Source organism: Notolabrus celidotus, chromosome 19 (genome assembly GCF_009762535.1).
Source record: "Notolabrus celidotus isolate fNotCel1 chromosome 19, fNotCel1.pri, whole genome shotgun sequence".
In the NCBI taxonomy this organism is placed as follows: Eukaryota; Metazoa; Chordata; class Actinopteri; order Labriformes; family Labridae; genus Notolabrus; species Notolabrus celidotus.
The window spans coordinates 850,833-872,038 of record NC_048290.1 but is presented as its reverse complement, the minus strand read 5'-3'; the positions used below and the strand labels follow the sequence as shown (position 1 = coordinate 872,038).

Here is a 21,206-nt window from a genome sequence, read left to right as displayed (position 1 = left end):
AGAGTTGTGTTACCAGAATTAAATCCCAAAAGCTTGATTGTTTTTTAAGGTGGTTATTTTATTTTAATAAAGACAGATATTTCAAGAACACACACAGAAATGAGTTATTATGGATACTGTTTCCTTCTCAAAGCTCCGCCCTCTTGTGGTAGGAAATGTTTGGGTTTCAAACCATCCTTTCTTTCATTTCCCCTCGATTGAAAGTTCACATTCAGTTTAGTCCTCGGTCCGTTTGGCTTTAACCGCCCGTTTAATCCAGAGTCCACACGGTTCATAAGTTTCCTGTTTGGGTCGTTAACGGAGAGAAAACCGTCCTCCTGAAGAGTCTCTCACAGAGCTGCTGCAGCTACGACTTTCCTGTTTTACCTCTCCTGTTCCCGCTCCTCCCCCCGCTGTATCTGAAACTCCTCAGAGGGTTCCTCCCCCTGATGTTCTTCTACAAGAGGAAGAGTAAAGATTCAGAGACGGACCAGAGTGTGACGAGTTAAAGGGCTCCAAATACTGATTCATCCACAATCTGTCACATTCATTTAAAAGTCTGGTTTATAAACATCAGAAAGTTTCCAGAGTGTGACGTCTTATTATTCCTTCTTTTGTCTGATTTAAAGTTCTTTTGTTTATTTACCTACAAAAACAAACTTTCAACATTTGAGGAGATAAACCCAGACTCTCTGACACCAAACTTATTACCCAGAAGTTGCACGTCATATTTTTTATTGCATGATGAATGTTCATGTAATGTTTCCCTGAGTCTCACCTTGAAGCTGCTCTTCATCACTCCCTCTGGTTGTGGTTTGTCCATCTTCTTCCTCTTCCTGCGACCCGACAGAGGATTCACTGTTCCCCTCAGAGTCTCTGGAACTGAAGGCAGGAAGAAAAAGTCATGTCAGTGACTCATGATTGATCTCCCTGGAACTTCTGAAACTCTGTGTGTAAAGCTGCTTTTCAACTTCAGGAAGTCTCCCCAGGAGCTAGGCACCTTTTGAGGAACTCTGCAGGACCTCAGGTCTAAATTTAGTTCTGGTTTAGTTAATTGAACCCTAGAAAAAGTAGTACTTTCCTAATGTTAAGGAACTTTACCCAGGAACTAAGAACCTTTTTGATGAACCAGGGTCTAATTTATTTAGTTCCTGGGTAGCCGATGTAACTCTAGGAAAGGATGTACTTTCCCATGGTCCAGGAACTGTCCCCAGGAGCTGGGTTCCTTTTGAGGAATCAGGGTCTGAATTAAGTTTTTGAGTAGTAAATCTAAACCTAGAAAAGGAAGTACTTTCCTAAGGTCCTAGAACTTTTGCCAGAAACTAGGTACCTTTTGAGGAACTATGCAGGAACCAGGGTCTGAAATAAGTTCCAGGATAATTGATCAAACCCCAGAAAAGGAAGAACTTTCTTAAGGTCCAGGATCTTTCCCCAGAAGCTAGGCACCTTTTGAGGAACCAGGGTCTAAATTTAGCTCCTGGGTAGTTGGTCAAAACCTAGAAAAGATTGTACTTTCCTAAGGTCCAGGAACTTTAGGTAACTTTTGAGGAACCCTGCAGGAAACAGGGTCTAAATTGAGTTCTGTCGTAGTAAATCTAAACCTAGAAAAGGTAGTACTTTCCTAAGAAGCTAGGAACATTTTGAGGAGCTCTGCAGGAACTAGGGTTGGAATTTAGTTCTGGGTAGTTGATCTAACCCTAGAAGAACCTGAACTTTCTTGAGGTCCAGGAACTTTCCCCAGGAACTAGGCACATTTTGAGGAACCAGGGTCTAAATTTAGTTCCTGGGTTGTTCATCCAACTCTTGAAAAGGTAGCACTTGCCTAAGGTCCAGGAACAACAAGACACAGGAACCATTGTAGTTCCTTGAAGAGTAGTTGCTGGTGTAAAAGCACCTTCTGTTTGTGTCTTACCGAGGTACTCTGGGACGTTCTTCAGGTGAGGTTTGACGACAGCAGGATGGAGGTCTTTGTCGTGTCTGAGCAGCTGAAGGTCTCTCGGGTTATCGTCGAAATACGTCTGAGTGAGATCAGAGACGTTCACAGGATTAATAAATGTTAGTTATTATTATTTATGTTGCTTTATTAACCTTTAAAGAGACACTGAGCGGTACAGATGAATAATTACTGACCTTCAGCTTCTCTGAGTTGAGCAGCTCCTGTTTGATCTCCTTCAGTCTGGCCTCCCTCACCGCCTGCTTGGTCACTGAACGCATCGCATCCTATAACAACAACAACAACAACAACAACAAAGACATTCAGCAAAGTTTCAACAGAAGCAGAGCACCTTCATCAACACTGAGGAGGAGAGGACGCTGACGAGGATACTGACCCTGCAGCGGTACCTGAAGCCTTCGATCTCCTCCATCTTAAACTCGTACGGTTTCAGGACAGACTCTGAATTCTCTAAAGAGACCAAAAGATTCATGTTAGAACAAAATATGAACATAAAACACGACATTAAGAAAACAGATCTTATTGGATGTTAAAAGCTGACCCGAACTGCATGATTCTGACCTCATGAGGGAGAAAAGCTCCTCACTTTGTACCCAGCATGCTTTTATTAAAACTTCATCTTATAGACCAAACTTTAGGGTGAGGAGAGAGTGATGGATGTTACCTCCTGTCAGAGCCTCCTCCACCTCAGAGAGCAGGCCGAGCTCGGTGTGAGCGATGAAGGACAGAGCGGTGCCGAGGTTATCCGCTCTCGCCGTTCTACAACAACAGACGATGTCAGCGTTGGAGACGACGTGCAAATTAAAGGTAAGAAGGAAACAGAAGAGAGAGAGAGAGAGAGAGACTCACCTCCCGACTCGGTGGATGTAGGACTCGACGGTCACGGGGAAATCAAAGTTGACGACGTTGGACACGTTTTGGAAGTCGACCCCTCTGGAGACTCCGAACTCTTTGTCCTTATTCCTTTGAACGCACAGTTTAGAAGTTAACACCACAAACACCATCGTGTTAATGAAACACCACACTGAACATCTCCTCTGACTCACTTTCCTCCTCTCTCCGAGTTCTTCTTCTTCTTCCCTTTACCCGCGGCCGCCTGTGGAGCCGCCGTGGGGTTGGCTAAGCTCTGCTCGTCTGTGGCGATGATGTAGTCGTAGAACCCCTGATTGAACTGAGTGATGATGTGACACCTGCAGCAGAGACACAAACACACCCCACACATCAAGACCGGACTCTGATCTCATCTTAATCCACCATGAGCAGAGCACTTTGCAGCATTTAGCAAGTTACAGTGGCAAGGACAAACTTCCTTTAACAGGCTGAAACCTCCAGCAGGACCAGACTCATGTTAGACACACATCTGCTGAGACCGTGTTGGAGAGAGGGATAGAGGGAGATGAAGAGAGAGAGAGATGATAGTGGGGAGACGGATAGTAGTAGTTGTAGCAGCTGGAGTCTGGCACGTCCACAGCAGCAGAGATCCAGAGGAACCTACGAGACAAGGGAGCTCAGGGACTCCAGAAAGGTCTATGGTTAGTAACTTTAATGGGACAGGAAGACTTGGTAGAGAAAGGAGAGAGACAGGATCCCAGTGTGTCAGTCTAAGCCTATAGCAGCATAACTAAGAGCTCTTTGTGTAAAGGTGCTTTTCAACTGCAGGAATTTTTTGAGGAACTCTGCGGGAACCAGGGTTTAAATTTAGTTCTGGGTAGTTGATCTAACCCTATAAAAGGTAGTACTTTCCTAAGGTCAAGGAATTTTCCACAGGAACTATATACCTAATGAGGAACCAGGGTCTAAATTTAGCTCCTTGGAAGTTGGTCAAACCATAGAAAAGGTAGTAGTATCACAAGGTAAAAGAACTTTTGCCAGAAACTAGGAGACCTTTTATGGAACTATGCAGCAACCAGGGATTGAATTTAGTTCTGGGTAGTAAATCTAAACCCAGAAAAGGAAGTACTTTCCTTAAGTCCAGGATCTTTCCCCAGGAGTTAGGCAACTTTTGGAGGAACCAGGGTCTAAATTAAGCTCCTTGGTAGTTGTTTTAACCATAGAAAAGATTGTACTGTCCTAAGGTCAAGGATCTTTAGGTACCTTTTGAGGAACTATGCAGGAACAAGGGTCTAAATTAAGTTCCAGGATAATTGATCGAACCCTAGAAAAGGTAGAACTTTCCTTAGGTCAAGGAACTCTCCCCAGGAACTGGGTACCTTTTGAGGAACTATGCAGCAACCAGGGAATGACTTTAGTTCTGGGTAGTAAATCTAAACCTAGAAAAGGAAGTACTTTCCTAAAGTCCAGGATCTTTCCCAAGGAGCTAGGCACCTTTTGAGGAACCAGGGTCTGGAGCACTCTGCAGCATTTAGCAAGTTACAGTGGAAAGGACAAACTTCCTTTAACAGGCAGAAACCTCCAGCAGGACCAGACTCATGTTAGACACACATCTGCTGAGACCGTGTTGGAGAGAGGGAGTAAGAGATAGAGGTAGAGCTCCTCACCTGGAGTGGACAGGCAGCTCCGAGTTCAGCACACAGGCGGGAATCCCGAACTGCTCCAGGAACAGTTTGAGTCTGTAGCTCCTCTCCACGGCGCCCACGAACACCAGCGTCTTCCCCTGAACCAGCTGCAGCCTGAGCAGCGTGTAGATCAGCAGGAACTTGTCCTCCTCCTCGCATTTGATGCTGTACTGCTGCAGCTGGTTGCTGTCGGGGAGCTGGGAGCCCTGCAGCTTCAGGATCACCTGAGAGGACACACACAGGCAGGTATGAAGACCTAAAACACGTACTGTCTAAACTCTGAGCATAGATTATTTCTTTCTGTCAAACACAGAGATTATTAATATAAAAAGGACTTTACTGGGTTGTGTAGCAGCAGCTCCTTTAAGGCCTGGACGTCCTCTGTGAGAGTAGCTGACATCAGGAAGGACTGGTAGATCTTTGGCAGATGACTAAACAACACAACAAGAACAAGGAGGGAAAGAAACACTGATGAGTAAGAAAGTAAGTAACTGAAAGTACAAACTAAAGCACCAAACGTGAATTAACTGACGCTAAAATCAGCAGTAATTTGGTACCAGACAGTCCATTTGTACTCGTGTTTAACCGTGCAATGGGAGCTTTAGTCAGGGGAGATCTTTCTCTTTACATTACGCTGCCTCCTTGTGGCTGAAACCTTGAAGTACAAACACAACAGGGCCCAGCTGTTCAAGAGTAATCTGATCAGATTGAAGCTGCTGGATTGGATCAAATCTTGAAAAATGTCAGTATCCCTATGTTTGTAGCATTCAGTACAATCCTCTGTAGAGCTCTGGTGATCCTAATTTCATAATCTTGAAAAGTCTATATCTGTGTAATCTGACCTTACTTCCTGATCCTTAATTTTTCCCTCCCCCAGAATAATTAAAACCTTGCAAAGCTTAACAAAATTAACCAGATGTTTTCATTTTGTTTTGGTGAAACCTGACTTCCTGTCCCACTCCATCTGCTCTGTTGAGATTGATGCGGATCTGATCCGGAGGGCTCCAACCTGCCAGATCAGAGACGCGGGTGGAACCCAACGGAGCAGATCCAGTGGAAGTTAACACATTGACTAGAATAGAAACCGATCAGATCCGGTGCTGTGACAGATTGCAGACAAACCGAACACAGATCTGGTGGAATTTGGCCGTTAGGGCAGTGAGAGAGAGAGCATGAAAAAATAGGCAGAAAGCTCAGAGTGTTATCCCCTCGTCTCCTCTCATAACAGTAGACACACAAAAGAAACAACTTGGAGATCACATGTGTTACTGTACAGCTTCTCCTTCGCTACAGAAACTGAAGCCGGTTTTCTCACCACAGCAGGTTCTTCAGATCGGCCTCAAAGCCGAAAGAGAAGAGCAGGTCGGCCTCGTCCACGACCAGCATCTCCAGGGATGAGTGCAGGAGCAGGTTCTGGGCGTTCAGGTGGGCGAGCACACGGGACGGCGTCCCCACGATCACGTCAGGCTTCTCCATCAGGATCGGCCTGTTCGGAGACAACACACATCACACACTGATAAATAAAAACCATCATCTTTATAAATGTCTTCATCTAGCTTTAGGAGTATGTCTCTGACCTCTGTGCTGACAGATCGGCTTTCCCAGAGATGTCGGCCACTCGAACGTCCCTCGAGCAGAACGCCGTCAGCTGTCTGATCATCGCCTGGACCTGCTGACCCAGCTCTTTGGTCGGTACCAGAATCAGAGCCCGCACATCCTGCTCACGGACGCTCTGAAAACACAGAACACAAACAAAGTGATCACAAGGAGAGGACGGGTGATACAGCCAGAGGACGGGACGGTGAGATCTGCTTCCTCCTCACCTGTTTGGACGTCAGGATCCGCTGGATGACGGGAACAGCGTATGCAGCCGTCTTCCCTGATCCGGTCCGGGCTCGAGCCAGGAGGTCTTTCCCCTCCAGAGCTAGAGGGATCGCCTTCTCCTGGATCAGAGTGGGCTGGGACCAACCCAGATCTGCAACCGCCTAGATCCCAACAAGGAGAAGGTAAACAAAGGATATCAGTGCTGTGTTATTGAATAGATGTAAACATGCATACACAAACATAAGGTGTTGAAGTTGAATATTTTAAGGCTTTGTAATGATCTGTTCTGCATTATTAGTCCAGCCTTCAGTATTACAGTATGTTATTGGCTGTGTGACCTTTATTAACCCCTGTTAGTTCAGCATTAATGATCAAAACGTCCCAAAATAACAACCTGGGAGCCAAAGAGAGGTCACAGTTATCTTACCTTACACCTAAATATTAGTAACTCACATTTGGCAGTGTTGAAACGAATCAAAAATCAAAGTAAACTCATTAAAGACACATTTTTAATCACTTTAAAGCTTCTTAAAGACACTGTTTGAGATGTTAATGCTGTCAGGCTAACACAGCCGTGACTACTCTCGTGTTTATTTCGACTTTTCTTCAATTAAACTCGATTTTCAGTCCAAATTTTCTGATTCAACCTTTAAACTTGTGTTTATTTAAAATTTATCAGAAATGTTAAGAGTAACTTACCTTTAAAAGACGGTCGTCTAAGCCCATTTCATGAAACTGAAGCCTCTCAGCAGCCATCTCTGCACCTCACTGCAGTCACACGTGCGTCGCTGGAGTTTGACGTCATGGTGCCTTCAGGTTCCTCCTCTCAAGCGTCGTGTTTTTGGGATTCACATGTTTTCTTGGTTCTTCTCTTTTATTGTAGTCCTGCAGGTGAACTACAAACATGTCAGACACGTAAATAATGCAACAAAAAAATAAATAATTGAAAGCAAATTATTTCACTGAATACAATGACATCTCAAGGGTTCATAAAAAGATATATTTCAGAAAACAAAATATATATTTTACAGTTGGATTTTTTTGTAAGTGCTTTTCTGTTTCATGAGACATTTTTAAATTCTTCTAAACATGTTTTTGTGTTCCATTAAATGTTTTCATTTCTATGCACTGATATTTTTTTTTACATATCGTGAAACATTTTTTTCCACTCTGTAAAATGTTTTTAAAGTAAAATAATATTTTCATATTTTGTTTAATTTGTTTTAAGCTTAATTGATATTTATTCCACTTGAGTTTCATGACATTTTTTTTTTGTGTGTGTTTTATGAAATGTTTCTGCATTCTATTGCTATTTTGTATTTTGTTAAATATATTTTTTGAGTTTCATGAAATATTTTTCCACTTTGTATAATTTTCTGTTCAATTCCTGACATGTATGTGTGTAGATATATATTAAGTTTCCTGATTTTTCTCATTTTGTGAAATGTCTTTAGACCTTTCATTATTTTTATTTTCTTTATTTTGTGAAATGTTTTTCAAGCTAAGACATTTTCTAAGTTATTGAGAAGAAAGTTTTACAACCATTTAATTGTTTGTAAAGACAGCAGGGTCTTCTCAGAATATACATTTAATAAATGTACTTGATCCAATTACTCATTCATGCCCATATGTTTAGATGTGAAGGACAATTCAAAAGCCTACTTTATTAAGTATGTAATGACTTTCCATTACTATTTTTATATTTTGTGAAATAATGATTGAGTTTTGTGAAATATTTTCCACATTGTAAAATGCTTTTTTAATTTCCTGACATATTTTAGATATTTTTCCCACCTTTTTTTCCTCATTTCGTGAAATACTTTTAGACTTTTAATTATAATTTTATTTATTTTTCTTGAAATCATTCATTTAATTGTTTGTAAAGACAGCAGGGTCTTCTCAGAGTATATATTTAATAAATGTATTGGATTCACTTACTCAGTCATGCCCATATGTTTAGTTGTGAAGGAAAATTCAAAACGCCTAATTTATGAGAGTAATTAATGACTTTCCATTGCTACTTTGATATTTTGTAAAATATGTTTTGAATTTCGTGGAATAATTTTGTAGATTGTAAAATAGCTTTTCAATTTTAATTAATATATTCCAGGTTGTAAAATGTTTTTTTTAATTTCACGACATATTTTTAAAATGTTTTACTTCCCCCTCCTCATTTTGTGAATTTTTTTTGGTCTTTTCATTATAAAAATTATTATTTTATGATATTTTTTTGACAGTTAGCATTTCAATGAAGGAGCAAATGAATCCAGGACATTTAACAAATATATAGTAACTGAGGTTAAAAGAATCTGCTGTCATTCATGCCTATATGATTTCATTTTAAGGAAAATGTAAAAGCCTACTTTATTAAATTGTTAAAAATAATATAAATAATGCTAACATCGGCTAACTCCTCTTATGCTAATCTTTATGAAAAACCGTCGAACCTTCCAGAACCTTCCAGAACCTTCCTCAATGGACGCTCGAGCTTGTTTATGTTTTTCCCGCCTTTTTCTAAAGTCACCACAAGATGGCGACAGAGGGGACTCAATAACTGAAATATCCTCCTCCTAAAGACAACCATTGATGATTTAATGTAGGAATAACCTCAGTGACTGCCTCACAGCACCACACATGAAGCGGGGGAGACGGCCCTCTGTTTTAAAGACTCATTCTGGAGCTTTAACGAGTCTTTGAACGGCAGCCATGTTTGTTCTGTCGTGTGTCTTCACGGGGACTTGTTGAGAGGAAGAAGATGGTGAAGAAGCTGCGGGCGGAGGTGAAGATGTCTGGTGGATGCTGAGTAGCCTCCTCATCCTCTCATCCTCCTTCAGCGGGTAAACAAGCCAACATGGCCGCGGAGAGGCTCGCCCTGTAGCCCCACAGAGAAGAGGAACAAAACAACACAGGTAAATAAAACAAACATGGAGGAAACATGGAGGAATAATGTGGCCTGGGTGTTTTTATTCACATGTTAGAGAAGTGGACTCAGACACAGAGACTTATTCTCACTAAGGGAAGCTACAGGTTAATGTTCATCACATTATATCTGCTGTCTTTAATCCCCTGAACGCATCATATCAATACATCCAGTTATTATTATTCTCCTGTTTCCTCATTGTTCCCTGTTTCTCTCTCATGGTTCATTGCTTTAATATTTCATGAGAGAACAACCTCGTTTTTTCCCCTCCTTTCCAGATGAAATGGCGTTCATGTCCCGGTTCTCCCGGTCCCGGTCCAGCTCCAGGTCTCCGAACAGGAAGGACTCTGAGCGCGTGTCCCCGGTGCTGACGGTGTCCGAGCTGGAGAGGCTGCTCTGCACGGGGAAGACAGCCTGTAACCATGCCGACGAAGTGTGGCCACGGTTATATATAGGAGACCAGTGAGTCCACATCAAGAGAACTCACCTATAACACATTATAGGAGCTTTACTTAATGCATGGGAGAGAAACTGGGGGAGACCGGGGACAGATGTTACACTTTTTTTGGGGCCATTTTTAAAATTTGAACCAAATCCTGACTGTGATGGAGGATGATTCAATCACTTATTAATAATAATAATATATTTTATTTATAAAAGCGCTTTAAAAGATTCTCCAAGCGCTTTACAGGAAAATAAAATTATACAATAAAAGCAAAAAAATAAAAAAGCAGAGAAAAGCAAGGCAGCAAAATAAAACAAAACAAGAAAAAAATCAATCAATTCTAGTTTAAAAGCATTTGTAAAAAGGTGTGTTTTGAGTCTGGATTTGAAGTTGGTGAGTGAGGGAGAGAATCTGAGGTGTTGGGGGAGAGAGTTCCAGAGGGTGGGGGCAGCGACAGAGAAGGCCCTGTCCCCCCAGGTTCGGTGCTTGGGTTTGGTGAGAGGGGAGAGGAGGTTGGCGTTGGTGGAGGGATTGTATGGCTGCAGAAGGTCGGTGAGGTAGGAGGGAGCTATGTAGATTGTGGAGGGCTTTGTAGGTGATGAGGAGGATCTTGTGCTGTATTCTTGAGGGGATGGGAAGCCAATGGAGGTTCTGGAGGACTGGGGTGATGTGGTCTCTGGAGCGGGAGTGAGTTAGGAGGCGTGCAGCTGAGTTTTGTATGTATTGTAGTTTGTTGAGGAGGGTGTTGGGTGTACCGTAGAGCAGCGGTTCTCAACCTTTTTGAGTCGCGACCCCCAATTTAACATGCACTGGTGTCCGCGACCCCCCCCCCACCCCCCCACCCCCATATATGATGAATAACATCCACATTAAATCTCATTAGATACTTGTTTTTCATGACATTCTGTCTAAATTCATAACTTCTAATATTCTAAAGGCGTGTCCTTTCTGTAACTTACACGCCCCATCAGTACAGCCTATTCGTGTCTGATTTACAATTTTTTGGGGGGGGAGGGGTTTCGCTTTTGTATTTCTGGAAAAACATATAGCAGCATCACAATAACTCTTAATGTGATCAACAGACCTACAATAGTTGCAGTTAACATGTTAACAATAACGCAAACTTATTTTTCTTTAAAAAAAACAACAATCAACACATATTCATTAAAACCTTAACGAAACACAGTGGGAAAAAACAGCCCACGTTTCATTTTGAACATTTATGTTTCTGAACGTGAAAAAGAACGAGCCTAACTCTGGTTCACGTCTTTTTTTTTCTTTTTTCGCATACAGCTTTAACTACGAGTTAATGGGATGGCTGGGCCTGCTTGTTTGAACAAAGCAGTTGCATTCTTGGCTTTATGTTAGACACGGCCAGGCGAAGATCACTCTCAACTCTGAGGTGTCGTGATCTGTATTTGTTTTTCATGCATGTCAGTGCAGAGAAGCTCTTTTCGCATAGATATGTGGATTCAAATGGCAACAGTACATCGGTTGCAGCTTTTGACAAAGCTGCGTATTCTGTAGCTACTGACAACCAGAACTCTTCCAGTGTGCATGCTGAAAAAGCAGTCTGTAATGTGCGGTCAGAGGAGAGATCCAGGAGCGCGTCCTGCAGCTCTGATGGCAGGTGATGCGCGGTGGAGGTGGTGAAAGGCTGGCGTATCCAGTCGTACTTCTCTGGCGTGTCATCGTTTGGGAAGTATTTAGTGAAGCCATCGCTCCATTTTACAGCATCAGAAAGCTAGCAAACTTGTTGCAAAATGTAGCGCGAGGTTAATGGTTTGTTTTTCTTTGTCTTTTTTTCCCGCCGTGGGTCACGGAGCATGATCTCACGCGCACAGGTCAATTCATACAAATTTAGTTGATACAATGCATTTTGAAAAAGTAATGAAGCACAAAGCAACTAGAACAGCTCCCTGACTGAAATTCTGTAATATAATATTAGATATATTTTTCGAAAATTATTTGGCGACCCCCAGAAATCATCTCGCGACCCCCATTGGGGTCGGGACCCCAGGGTTGAGAATGGCTGCCGTAGAGGATGCTGTTGCAATAATGGAGTCTTGAGGTGATGAAGGCGTGGATGAGAGTTTCAGGGAGGGGTGGAGACGGGCGATGTTTTTGAGGTGGAGGAAAGCGTTTTTTGAAATATTGTTCATGTGTTGTTGAAAGTTGAGGGACTGATCAAAAATGATACCAAGGTTATGGATGTGGGTGGATGCTGAAACAGTGGATTTATCAATAGTGAGTGAGAAGTCTGGGCAGGTGGAAGTGAGGGATTTTGGGCCTATGATGAGAATTTCGGATTTATTACAATTGAGTTTGAGAAAGTTTGTTTGCATCCAAGAGTTTATTTCAGTGAGGCAGTTTGTGAGGGTGGTGTGGGAAGCAGCGGTGATGGATGTGGTTGAAATGTAAAGCTGGATGTCGTCGGCATAACAGTGGAAATGGAGGCCGTGGCGGCGTATGGTGTGACCAAGGGGGGAGCATGTAGATGATGAAGAGGAGGGGACCAAGCACTGAACCCTATTACCAACATTATGTGTTTTAGCTAACCACAATGCTGGGGACACTTGCATTTTAAAAAGTAATACACTTTGGGGTAACTTTTCTGTATTAATTTAATTGTTTTTCCAAGATATAGGCTTGTTTTATTGGATAAGTCCGGACCACATGTCAGGTTTTTCTCATTTTAATGGGTAACTTTATCTCATATAATATTATATTGATTTACGCTTGTTATCAAGCGCCCACCTCCAGTCTCAAAATATGAAGCGCATGCCGAAGTGTTATAAACTGGAGTTGAAGCTGGGGTTGGTAGTCTCGGAAAACTAGCATGAATTTGAATGTAGCATGTCTTCATGACTCCGTCTAACCCCTCCCCTCCTCCCTCGGAGCTCCTCCAAAACGACCCCCCCCTGTTCACATGCACGAGCGCCGCTGACTTTTCTTTTGATTTTCAGTCCCAAAAAAAGATAAATAAGTCAAATAATGTGATTTTTACTCCTGATATACATTACTCTCTTCTCTCCTGCAGAGATATTGCATCAGACCGGCGCGAGCTGGCCAAACTCAGCATCACACACATCCTGAACTGCGCTCAGAGTAAGTGGCGAGGTGGAGCCGAGTATTACGCCGGGATGAACATCACGTACCACGGCATCGAGGCTCACGACTCCCCGACCTTTGACATGAGTGTCAACTTTTACCCTGCTGCCGAGTTCATCCACAAAGCCCTCACGAGTGGAGGTCAGTCTGTGACTTAAACACAAATGTCTGTTATTCCTGTCAAAGAAAGAAAACCTTGCTCAAATTTAAGATTTGTTACTCACATCATCAGGTGTATTCCTTTATTCTGAAACCTTTGACTTCTTCAAAACAGTATTTTTAAATCCAGTCGGCTGAAGTAGGAAGGCCGTGCTCGTCTCTTGGCGTGAAGAGTGAGATCATTGTTGTGAAAACTGAGTCAGAGCAAAGGTAGAAGAGATGAATGAATTTAATTTCCCTTGAGGCGGATTCAAAGCGTCTCTGAACCGTCAGGACTCCTAAAAGCTACGGCGACACTTCAGAGAGGGAAAGTGTGGAGCTGGGCGAGCATGCAGGATCCTGATTTTTGGTGAACTGTCAAAGAAAATGTATCAAAACATCGAGCAGAAGAAACAAACTGTCTCTCTTAAAAGTCTCTGAATGAGACCAAGCAGTTTTATCTGTTAGACCCTGTTCTTGTGTACCTACTTAAAGCTGGGGTTGGTAATCAGATTTAGATCCACTTTTTGTTATACTGGTTAAAATGATCTTTATGTCCTGATGGCATCAATACATAATGTGTTCTTAAAAAAGAGTGAAGAAAAGCTGCTATCTACAGCCGGAGTAAACCTGGGAAAACACCAACCAATCCCTGTTTTTGGGGTCCAAAATTTTAAACCAATCAAATCCCGTCCTGCTGTTCTGCCCGCCTCCTGCAGAGCGTACATTTCCCCGGCGTTCACTCCCCGTCTCCTGCCTCTGCTTCCCCTGACTCTACTGACTGCCCCTCTCGCTCCACCTCAGGCCTGTCCCCTCTGACCCCATGAGGGTCTTTGCTCAGGACTGTAGTCCGGATCAGAGTCTAAAAAGCTCTCACCACGGGGGCTCTGACAAGCAGAAGAATTAATGACATTCAGTAAGTCCTAAAGAAATGTAGATGTACTGTAGCGTCCGTCCGGACGCTGTAGGGATGACGAGCTGATTGGTGAACACGTTGATCTTTAATAACCGGTCACTGTCGGCCGTTACCACGCCAACCAACAAAACAACAATCAATGTTTGAATGAATGAAGAACTTCTCCTCTTGTCTCTCCTCTCTCCCACTCACACACTCTACACCTCTCCTGATTCCTTCACTGACCGTCAACACTGTAGGAATTAAGAGCATCTACACTGAACAGGTTTAACAAACAGAGTTGTTACAGTGTTATATATGTGTTATAACTTTTCTCCTGATATCGTGTCACCAGGACAACTGGATAATGCTAGCATGACAATTGTGAGTGCTAACAGCAGCCATGTTTGTTTGTGTTTTTAACTTTCACTGTGAGAATGTTTTGGTGAGGACCGGTTTTGAATCAGTCACCATCATATGGTCGCAAGTCAGCGGCGCTCATGCATGTGAGCGGGGGGGCGTTGTTTTGGAGGAGCTCTGAGGGAGGAGGGGAGGGGTTAGACGGAGTCCTGAGGAAATGCTACATTTAAATTCATGCTAGTTTTCCGAGACTACCAACCCTAGCTTTAATAAGAGGTCTATAAATGATATATACTATGAACTAAACAAACCTTCAAAGGCCAAACTTTAAAAAAACTGAGTATACAAGCAAGAGGAGTGTGCTCCTTCCTCTAGGGCTGGGCGATACGGCCTAAAAATACAATCTCAAAACTTGATTTTAATCAAATTTTCTTTCCTTTTGAAGATAGAAACCTACAAATGAAATGAAAAGACTTTGGTGATTAGCTCACCTTTGTGTTCATCAGGGATATAAGCTATTTCTAGTGGAAAGTTTTTAACTTTTATTCCAGATTTTATAGTAATCAAAACCTGACGCATGTCTTTCTTGGCCGCTCTATGGTGGTGGGAGCAAGTTGTGCTCATAACACCTGATAAATATAGTTCTAAACACCTTTCTATAAGCTCTGTTTTTGGTCTCCACCACCTCTGCAGGGAAAATCCAGTCTCTTTGTCGTGTGTTGCTGCTGTAGGTAGCCAAGCAGGTTGTGTACACCCCATGAGAGTGTGTAAATATAATCCAAAACATTGTAGTTGTTGGTTGAAAAGATAACAATGAGTCGAGTGGAGCTACAGATATTTTTCAGTCCATCACTTCTTCTTTATTTTCTGCCTGTTTTAAAACTTTTCCACTTTTCAATGATAAAGAAACGATCAATCAAAGCTGCTTTAAAGGTAGCATTAAAGAGAAGTCTGCATAACAGACACACAGACAGGTTTAAGTTCATGTGTGTTTGTTTTTAGGGAAGGTGCTAGTCCACTGCACTGTGGGAGTGAGCCGCTCAGCCACCCTGGTGCTGGCCTACCTGATGATCAGACAGAACCTGACGCTGGTGGAGGCCATCAAGACCGTGAAGGACCACAGAGGAGTCATCCCGAACCGGGGCTTCCTCCGTCAGCTCAACGGCCTGGACGGCATCCTGAGAGAGAGCCGTAAGACGTCACCGCAGAGCTGAAACACACACACACACACATACACACACATACACACACACATACAGGTCTATCCCACCTACTGGGGACTTTTATCCTAATCGGACGAAATGAGGACTCCTGTTTCTGATCATTTTAGAGACACAAAAATGAATATGAAACTTCCTTATAAGGTCTTTAGCTGTAATATAACATCAAATAATCTTAAAACCTCACTAACCATGATCGCCCCCTGCTGGTGGATGAGTGACAGTGAATAGATATACACACACCTGGAGGTAGCAGTCTGAACACGTTGCTCAGAGATAACGGGACCAATTAGCCACACAGTGTTTCTGAGACTACGACGCTGTAGCAGCTGATATATTTAAATCAGTTAATTCATTTTTATTTATTTATTATGATTTAGTTTGATTTTGTTATGTTTGAGCCCCTAAAGAAAACACAAGCTTTACCTTGGTGGTAAAACTCCCCACCGTGAAAAATTACTGTAATCAGAGGAAACTTCCAGGACACAATTATAAAACCTCAGAAATAACTAGATATTAAAATATGTCATAATTAGAAGTTATACGCTTGAAAACCCAAGAATATGAAGTTATGATTTTTTTAAATAGAGTTTAAAAAAAGTGTTTACCAACTTCTAGGTCATGAAAAATAAGAATTTTCACTGGTAAACGTGCAAAACTAGTGTGGGAGGAAAATTATATCTCTGCTCTTGAAACTAAATTCATCAGGTATGATTCTAAATATTTAAATATTTGAAGTTTTCAAGACCTCCTGGCCTCTGAAAACTGAAAGTTTCCTTAAAAAAATAATTTTCCTGCTCCTGTTTTTCCCAATTTCTGAAAAAAACATACAAAACGAAAATGTTTCAAATAACTTAAATCATATCTAAATTAATAAAATGTGACAGGAGTTTGTAAAACACACAAACACATGAAATATACTTTGTTTAAATCAGATAATGAAGAGATTCCCAGCTTAGGAATCTGTGTAGTCATGTGACAATGTTCTGAAAAGTTAGGGGACAAGAACACCAAGGTGTCACCAGGTATCCAAAAAGAAATATACCACATATCTTTGAAGCTCCTACGTCTGAATCCTGTTCCCCCACATTCTCTCGTGTGCTCACTGCCGAGACGAGATAATACTGATCCTTAAAATTAAATTACAACTAAAACAAAAGTTCAGACTGTTCACATCTCAAATATACAATCAACAGCCCTACATAGGTTTGCAAATCGTCTCTACACTGCTGTTGGGAATCACTAGATTTGAAGATTTATGATACTTAAAAGTATTTTTCTGAGTAAGAAGTGTTAATCCAACTTCTTCAACTTTCTAATCAAACTTCAAACCATTCCACTCGGCTTGGACCTTGTGTTTTTATACGTCCACTAAAAAGTGAAACAAAAAAAAGAGGAAGTTGTTTTGTGACACTCCAACAAAAATGAAGTGATTCTTCCTCTCTTTGGTGCATTTCCTGAAAATGTTCCCATCCTTATAGAATAGAAGAAATGTGTCAGTATTTAAAAATGGTGTTGTGACAGTTCAGTGTGCGAGTGAAGATCATCCCACGACTGTCTCAAAAATTAGAGGTGAAATTGTGCTTTAAAAAGAAGGCTCACCACGGTTTGGGGTGTTTGCAGGTCTTCCCGCGACTCACTTTTTTATATTCAGCAAGTGTCATTAAGGACAACTCATGAACTAGTTGTAGCCCAGGTCTGAACCAGCACAGTTATGTAGCCTGTTGACTAAACATGTATGCTGTTGTCAAAATCTGTACACGGTTACGATCTGTGATGAGTTGTGACAGTGTATTACAGTATATAATGATGTTCCTTTTTTAAGGGGGCGGGGTTAAATGTCCTTAAAAGTATCTGAACTTTTTTGTTGGATGTTTTGTTTTGGGATAAACTGAATTTAAATCAGTCAAAACAACTACAACCCCATCTGGACTGGATTAACACAACAGGGAGGTGGAGGATTTTTACCAGTCATTTTTCAGAAATAGCTAGCATCATACAACTTAACCAAAATCGTCAAAATTGGAATACAATTTCAAGGTTTACAGCCAAATTCCACCAGATCCATGTCTGGTCACAGCTCCGGATCTGATGGTTTCCATTCTAGTCAATGTGTTAACTTCCACTGGATCCACTCCGTCTCTGATCCGGCAGGTCAGAGTCCTCCGGATCAGATCCACAAGACTTCTATTGTTCCCGGATGCCGGAGCACGACGCATCAATCTCAACAGAGCAGATGGAGCGGGACAGGAAGTCAGGTTTCACCAAAACAAAATGAAAACATCCGGTTAATTTTCAGAATAAAACACTCTGTGTTATCACCAGATCGTATTTCACTTAACTACAACAACAAACCAAAGTCATGATGAGCGGAGCCAGGCCTGGAGTCAACAGGTCAGAGGTTTTCAGAGGACCAGAAAGACAACATGGATGAGGAGAGGAGGAGGAGGAGAATCCTTGATTCAGGGATTACAGCGGGGAAAACCTCGGTCACATGACTCAACTTTGTGGCTACCTCCTCACTGCAGGTGTTCACGTCAAGTTTTAGATGCAGTCTTTTCTAGTGTTGCTCAAGAGTGACGTCAAAGACAAGACTCGACCTGTATCTGATGTATCTGACCTCGTATGAAGCTGGTCCTGATCTGATTTGAAAAGATCAGATTTCATGAGACTCGTGGTGTTAAAGCTGTCATAAAATCTCAGGTCTTGGTCAATTTCTCCTGCTGTGTGAGGGTAGAATATGTGACCACACTGAGTGAGATAAGGGGTGGATTGATGGCACATGAAGGCCCAGTTCTCAACACATATTACGCCCATCAGGCCTAAGAGGAAACCTGCTCTAAATGTTGTCTGGCTCCATTTTGCGTCTCATTAGGTATAAATGGCGTCAACATATCCGCTCTCTGCTGCGTTTTCTCCTGATGGAGCTCAGAGTTGCGATTTTTAATGTTTAGATTTCCTGACTTCCTGGAATGCGTCAGCAACCCGGCCTCCATACGAGCATTTTAAAAGTTGTCTTTCTTGACAAAGCCTGCTTGTTTTCTACTTTTTACTAATCTGAATCATGATAAGGATAATTTAGCACACTTAAGACCCTTTAATTCAAAGCATCTGATTCATGTTCTTAAATAATGAGACTCTGAGACTGAGAGTCAACAGGTCAGAGGTTTTCAGAGGACCAGAAAGACAACATGGATGAGGAGCGGAGGAGGAGGAGGAGAATCCTTGATTGTCCGGACACGGATCTGGAGGAAGTCGGATGTCTGTATCGCTCAGGCTAAAATCAACTACTCGATCACCCCAGGTCATAAAATCCCCCACACTCCCCAGAGTAACTAATCCAGTCCAAATGGTGCGTTACACTCAACGTCCTCTGACTCGACACTGAGCAACCTGTAGTTTGGTGTACCACTTCAACTCCAAAGTGACTGTTAGCTGTCCAGAGTAGCACTCTACGTGATAGCTTATTACTCCAGTACATGAAGCATACAGAGTAGACTAGCAGTGGGAGAAAATATCACAAATGTGCCATTGCAAAAGCTGCCAACTGCCTGGACCACAGGAGAGTACAGCGTTCGCAGCTGTCGTGCGAAGTCCGCTCTTCTGTCTCGGCGTTGGGCTCGTGGTGTTCTCCGGCCGATGGGAAAGATCCTATGCTGAATTTGAAACCAGCTTTTCAGAAACGCCCCTCTGTGTTTTATTAATGATTACCTCAAGTATCACTTTGTAGACACTCTTCGTGACTCGTGGTTTTTGTCAGCGCCGTTTAACGCCACCACGAAGAATGAAGAGGGAACGAGGCGAGCAGCTTTCTGAGCTCATGAGAGAAACATGTCAATACAAAGCTGATTGGTAAATATGTACAGCATGAGGAGATTTAAAGTGTAATCACATTTTTGGAGAACTTTGCCTCTTAGTTTCCTGCTAAGATGATTTATACGACTCATGCATGTAGGTGAGTCCAAAGGTTATTAGCTTAACTGAGCTTAGCTTAAAGACCGAAAGCATGAAAAACAGCTAGCCTTGAAAATATGTCTGATAACACCTCTTATGCTTTTTATTAACATACAACTTCAGATGTATTAATTCACAGGTGCTGCAGACTTGTTACAAGAATAACTTACCTTTTAATTTCTTTATTTTTTAAGTATTAAAGCTTCTGTTAATATCAGTAGTTCATATAATAGATGAACTTTGCAAAAAGTAAACAATCTTGAAAAAATCAAGCAAATTCGTTAGCATTCGTTAGCAATAAATAATGCTAATATCTATGCTCGTCATGAAAATCAGCTCATCTTATTCCCTCCAGACCATAAATATGTCTGATAACACCTCTTTTGCTTTTATTTACATATAATTTTGGATTTATTAATGTACAGGTGCTGTTGACTTGTTACACGAATAACTTACTTTTAAATTTCTTTCTTTTTTAAGTATTAAAGATTATGTTAATGTCAGTAATTCATGTAGTTGATCAACATTGCAAAAAGTTAATAATCTTGAAAAAATCAAGCAAATTCGTTAGCAGTAAATTATGCTAACGTGTGCTAATATCTATAGTCATTATAAAAATCAGCTAGCCTTATTCCCTTCAGAGCGTAAAAACGTCTGATAACTCCTCTTTTGATTTTATTAACATATCATTTGAGATGTATTAATTCACAGGTGCTGCCGACTTGTTACACGAATAACTTACCTTTACATTTTTAGCTTTTTTTTCCTTAAGTATTAAAGATTATATAAAAGTCAGTAAGTCATATAATTGATCAACATTGCAAAAAGTAAACAATCTTGAAAAAACAAGCAAATTCGTTAGCATTCGTTAGCAGTAAATTATGCTAACGTATACTAATATCTATGCTTGCAATGAAAAACAGCTAGCTTTATTCTCTCCAGAGCGTAAAAATATGTCTGACTACACCTCTTCTGTATTTATTAAAATTACAACTTCAGATTCATTCATTTACAGGTGCTGCCGACTTGTTACATGAATAACTTACCTTTAAATTCGTACCTTTTTTTTTCTTAAGTATTAAAGACGATTTTGTAAATGTCAATAATTCATATAATTGATGAACTTTGCAAACAGTAAACAATCTAGAAAAATCAAGCAAATTCGTTAGCATTCGTTAGCGGTAAATAATGCTAACGTATACTAATATCTATGCTCCTTATGAAAAACAGCTAGCTTTATTCTCTCCAGGGCGTAAAAATTTAAATTTATACCTTTTTTTTCTTAAGTATTAAAGAAGATTCTGTATATGTCAGCAATTCCTTTTCAAAAAGTAAAAAATCTAGAAAAATTACGCAATTCATTAGCATTCGTTAGCTGTAACGATTGCTAACGTTTGCTATTCTAACCATGAAAATCAGCTCGTCTTATTCCCTTCAGAGCATAAAAATGTCTGATAAACATCTCTTATGTTTTTATTAACATATAATTTTGGATTTATTAATCTACAGGTGCTGCTGACTTGTTACACAAATAACTTACCTTTATATTTGTACCTTTTATATTCTTAAGTATTAAAGAAGATTCTGTAATTGATGAACTTTGCAAAAAATTAAAAAAGCTAGAAAAATTACGCAATTCGTTAGCATTCGTTAGCAGTAAATTATGCTAACGTATACTAATATCTATGCTCGTCATGAAAAACAGCTAGCTTTATTCCCAGGTGCTTCTGACTTGTTACATGAATAACTTACCTTTAAATTCATAGCTTTTTTCTTAAGTATTAAAGATTATATAAAAGTCAGTAAGTCATATAATTGATCAACATTGCAAAAAGTAAACATTCTTGGAAAATCAAGCAAATTCGTTAGCAGTAAATCATGCTAACGAAT

General features: G+C 41.0%; 2 protein-coding genes across 4 annotated transcripts in view; one reads left to right on the top strand and one right to left on the bottom strand.

Moving 5' to 3' along the window:
• Positions 1-37: 37 nt before the first annotated feature.
• ddx56 (DEAD (Asp-Glu-Ala-Asp) box helicase 56) lies at positions 38-9,612 on the bottom strand. 3 transcript variants are annotated; one of them, XM_034709523.1, is made up of 16 exons: positions 9,448-9,612; positions 8,881-9,145; positions 6,973-7,158; positions 6,273-6,434; positions 6,027-6,181; positions 5,765-5,935; positions 4,790-4,880; positions 4,432-4,673; positions 2,980-3,123; positions 2,783-2,896; positions 2,598-2,692; positions 2,310-2,383; positions 2,110-2,199; positions 1,892-1,997; positions 758-861; positions 38-436 (listed from the first exon to the last, which is right to left on the bottom strand). In XM_034709523.1, the coding sequence occupies exons 3-16, from the start codon at positions 7,027-7,029 to the stop codon at positions 347-349; spliced, it is 1,695 nt and encodes a 564-aa protein (XP_034565414.1). In that variant the 5' UTR covers positions 7,030-7,158; positions 8,881-9,145; positions 9,448-9,612; the 3' UTR covers positions 38-346. The 3 variants fall into 3 exon arrangements, with proteins under 3 accessions (XP_034565414.1, XP_034565415.1, XP_034565413.1); XM_034709524.1 differs by lacking the exon at positions 9,448-9,612 and having other exon boundaries at positions 8,881-9,205; XM_034709522.1 differs by lacking the exon at positions 9,448-9,612 and having other exon boundaries at positions 6,973-7,169; positions 8,881-9,173.
• Positions 8,733-21,206, top strand: part of LOC117831057 (dual specificity protein phosphatase 26) — a 26,014-nt gene continuing 13,540 nt past the window's right edge. Inside the window, exons 1-4 of the mRNA XM_034709533.1 lie at positions 8,733-9,182; positions 9,472-9,655; positions 12,679-12,890; positions 15,145-15,333. Of these exons, the coding sequence (XP_034565424.1) occupies positions 9,477-9,655; positions 12,679-12,890; positions 15,145-15,333 (580 nt within the window). The 5' untranslated portion in view covers positions 8,733-9,182; positions 9,472-9,476. The remainder of the gene's footprint in view (positions 9,183-9,471; positions 9,656-12,678; positions 12,891-15,144; positions 15,334-21,206) is intronic.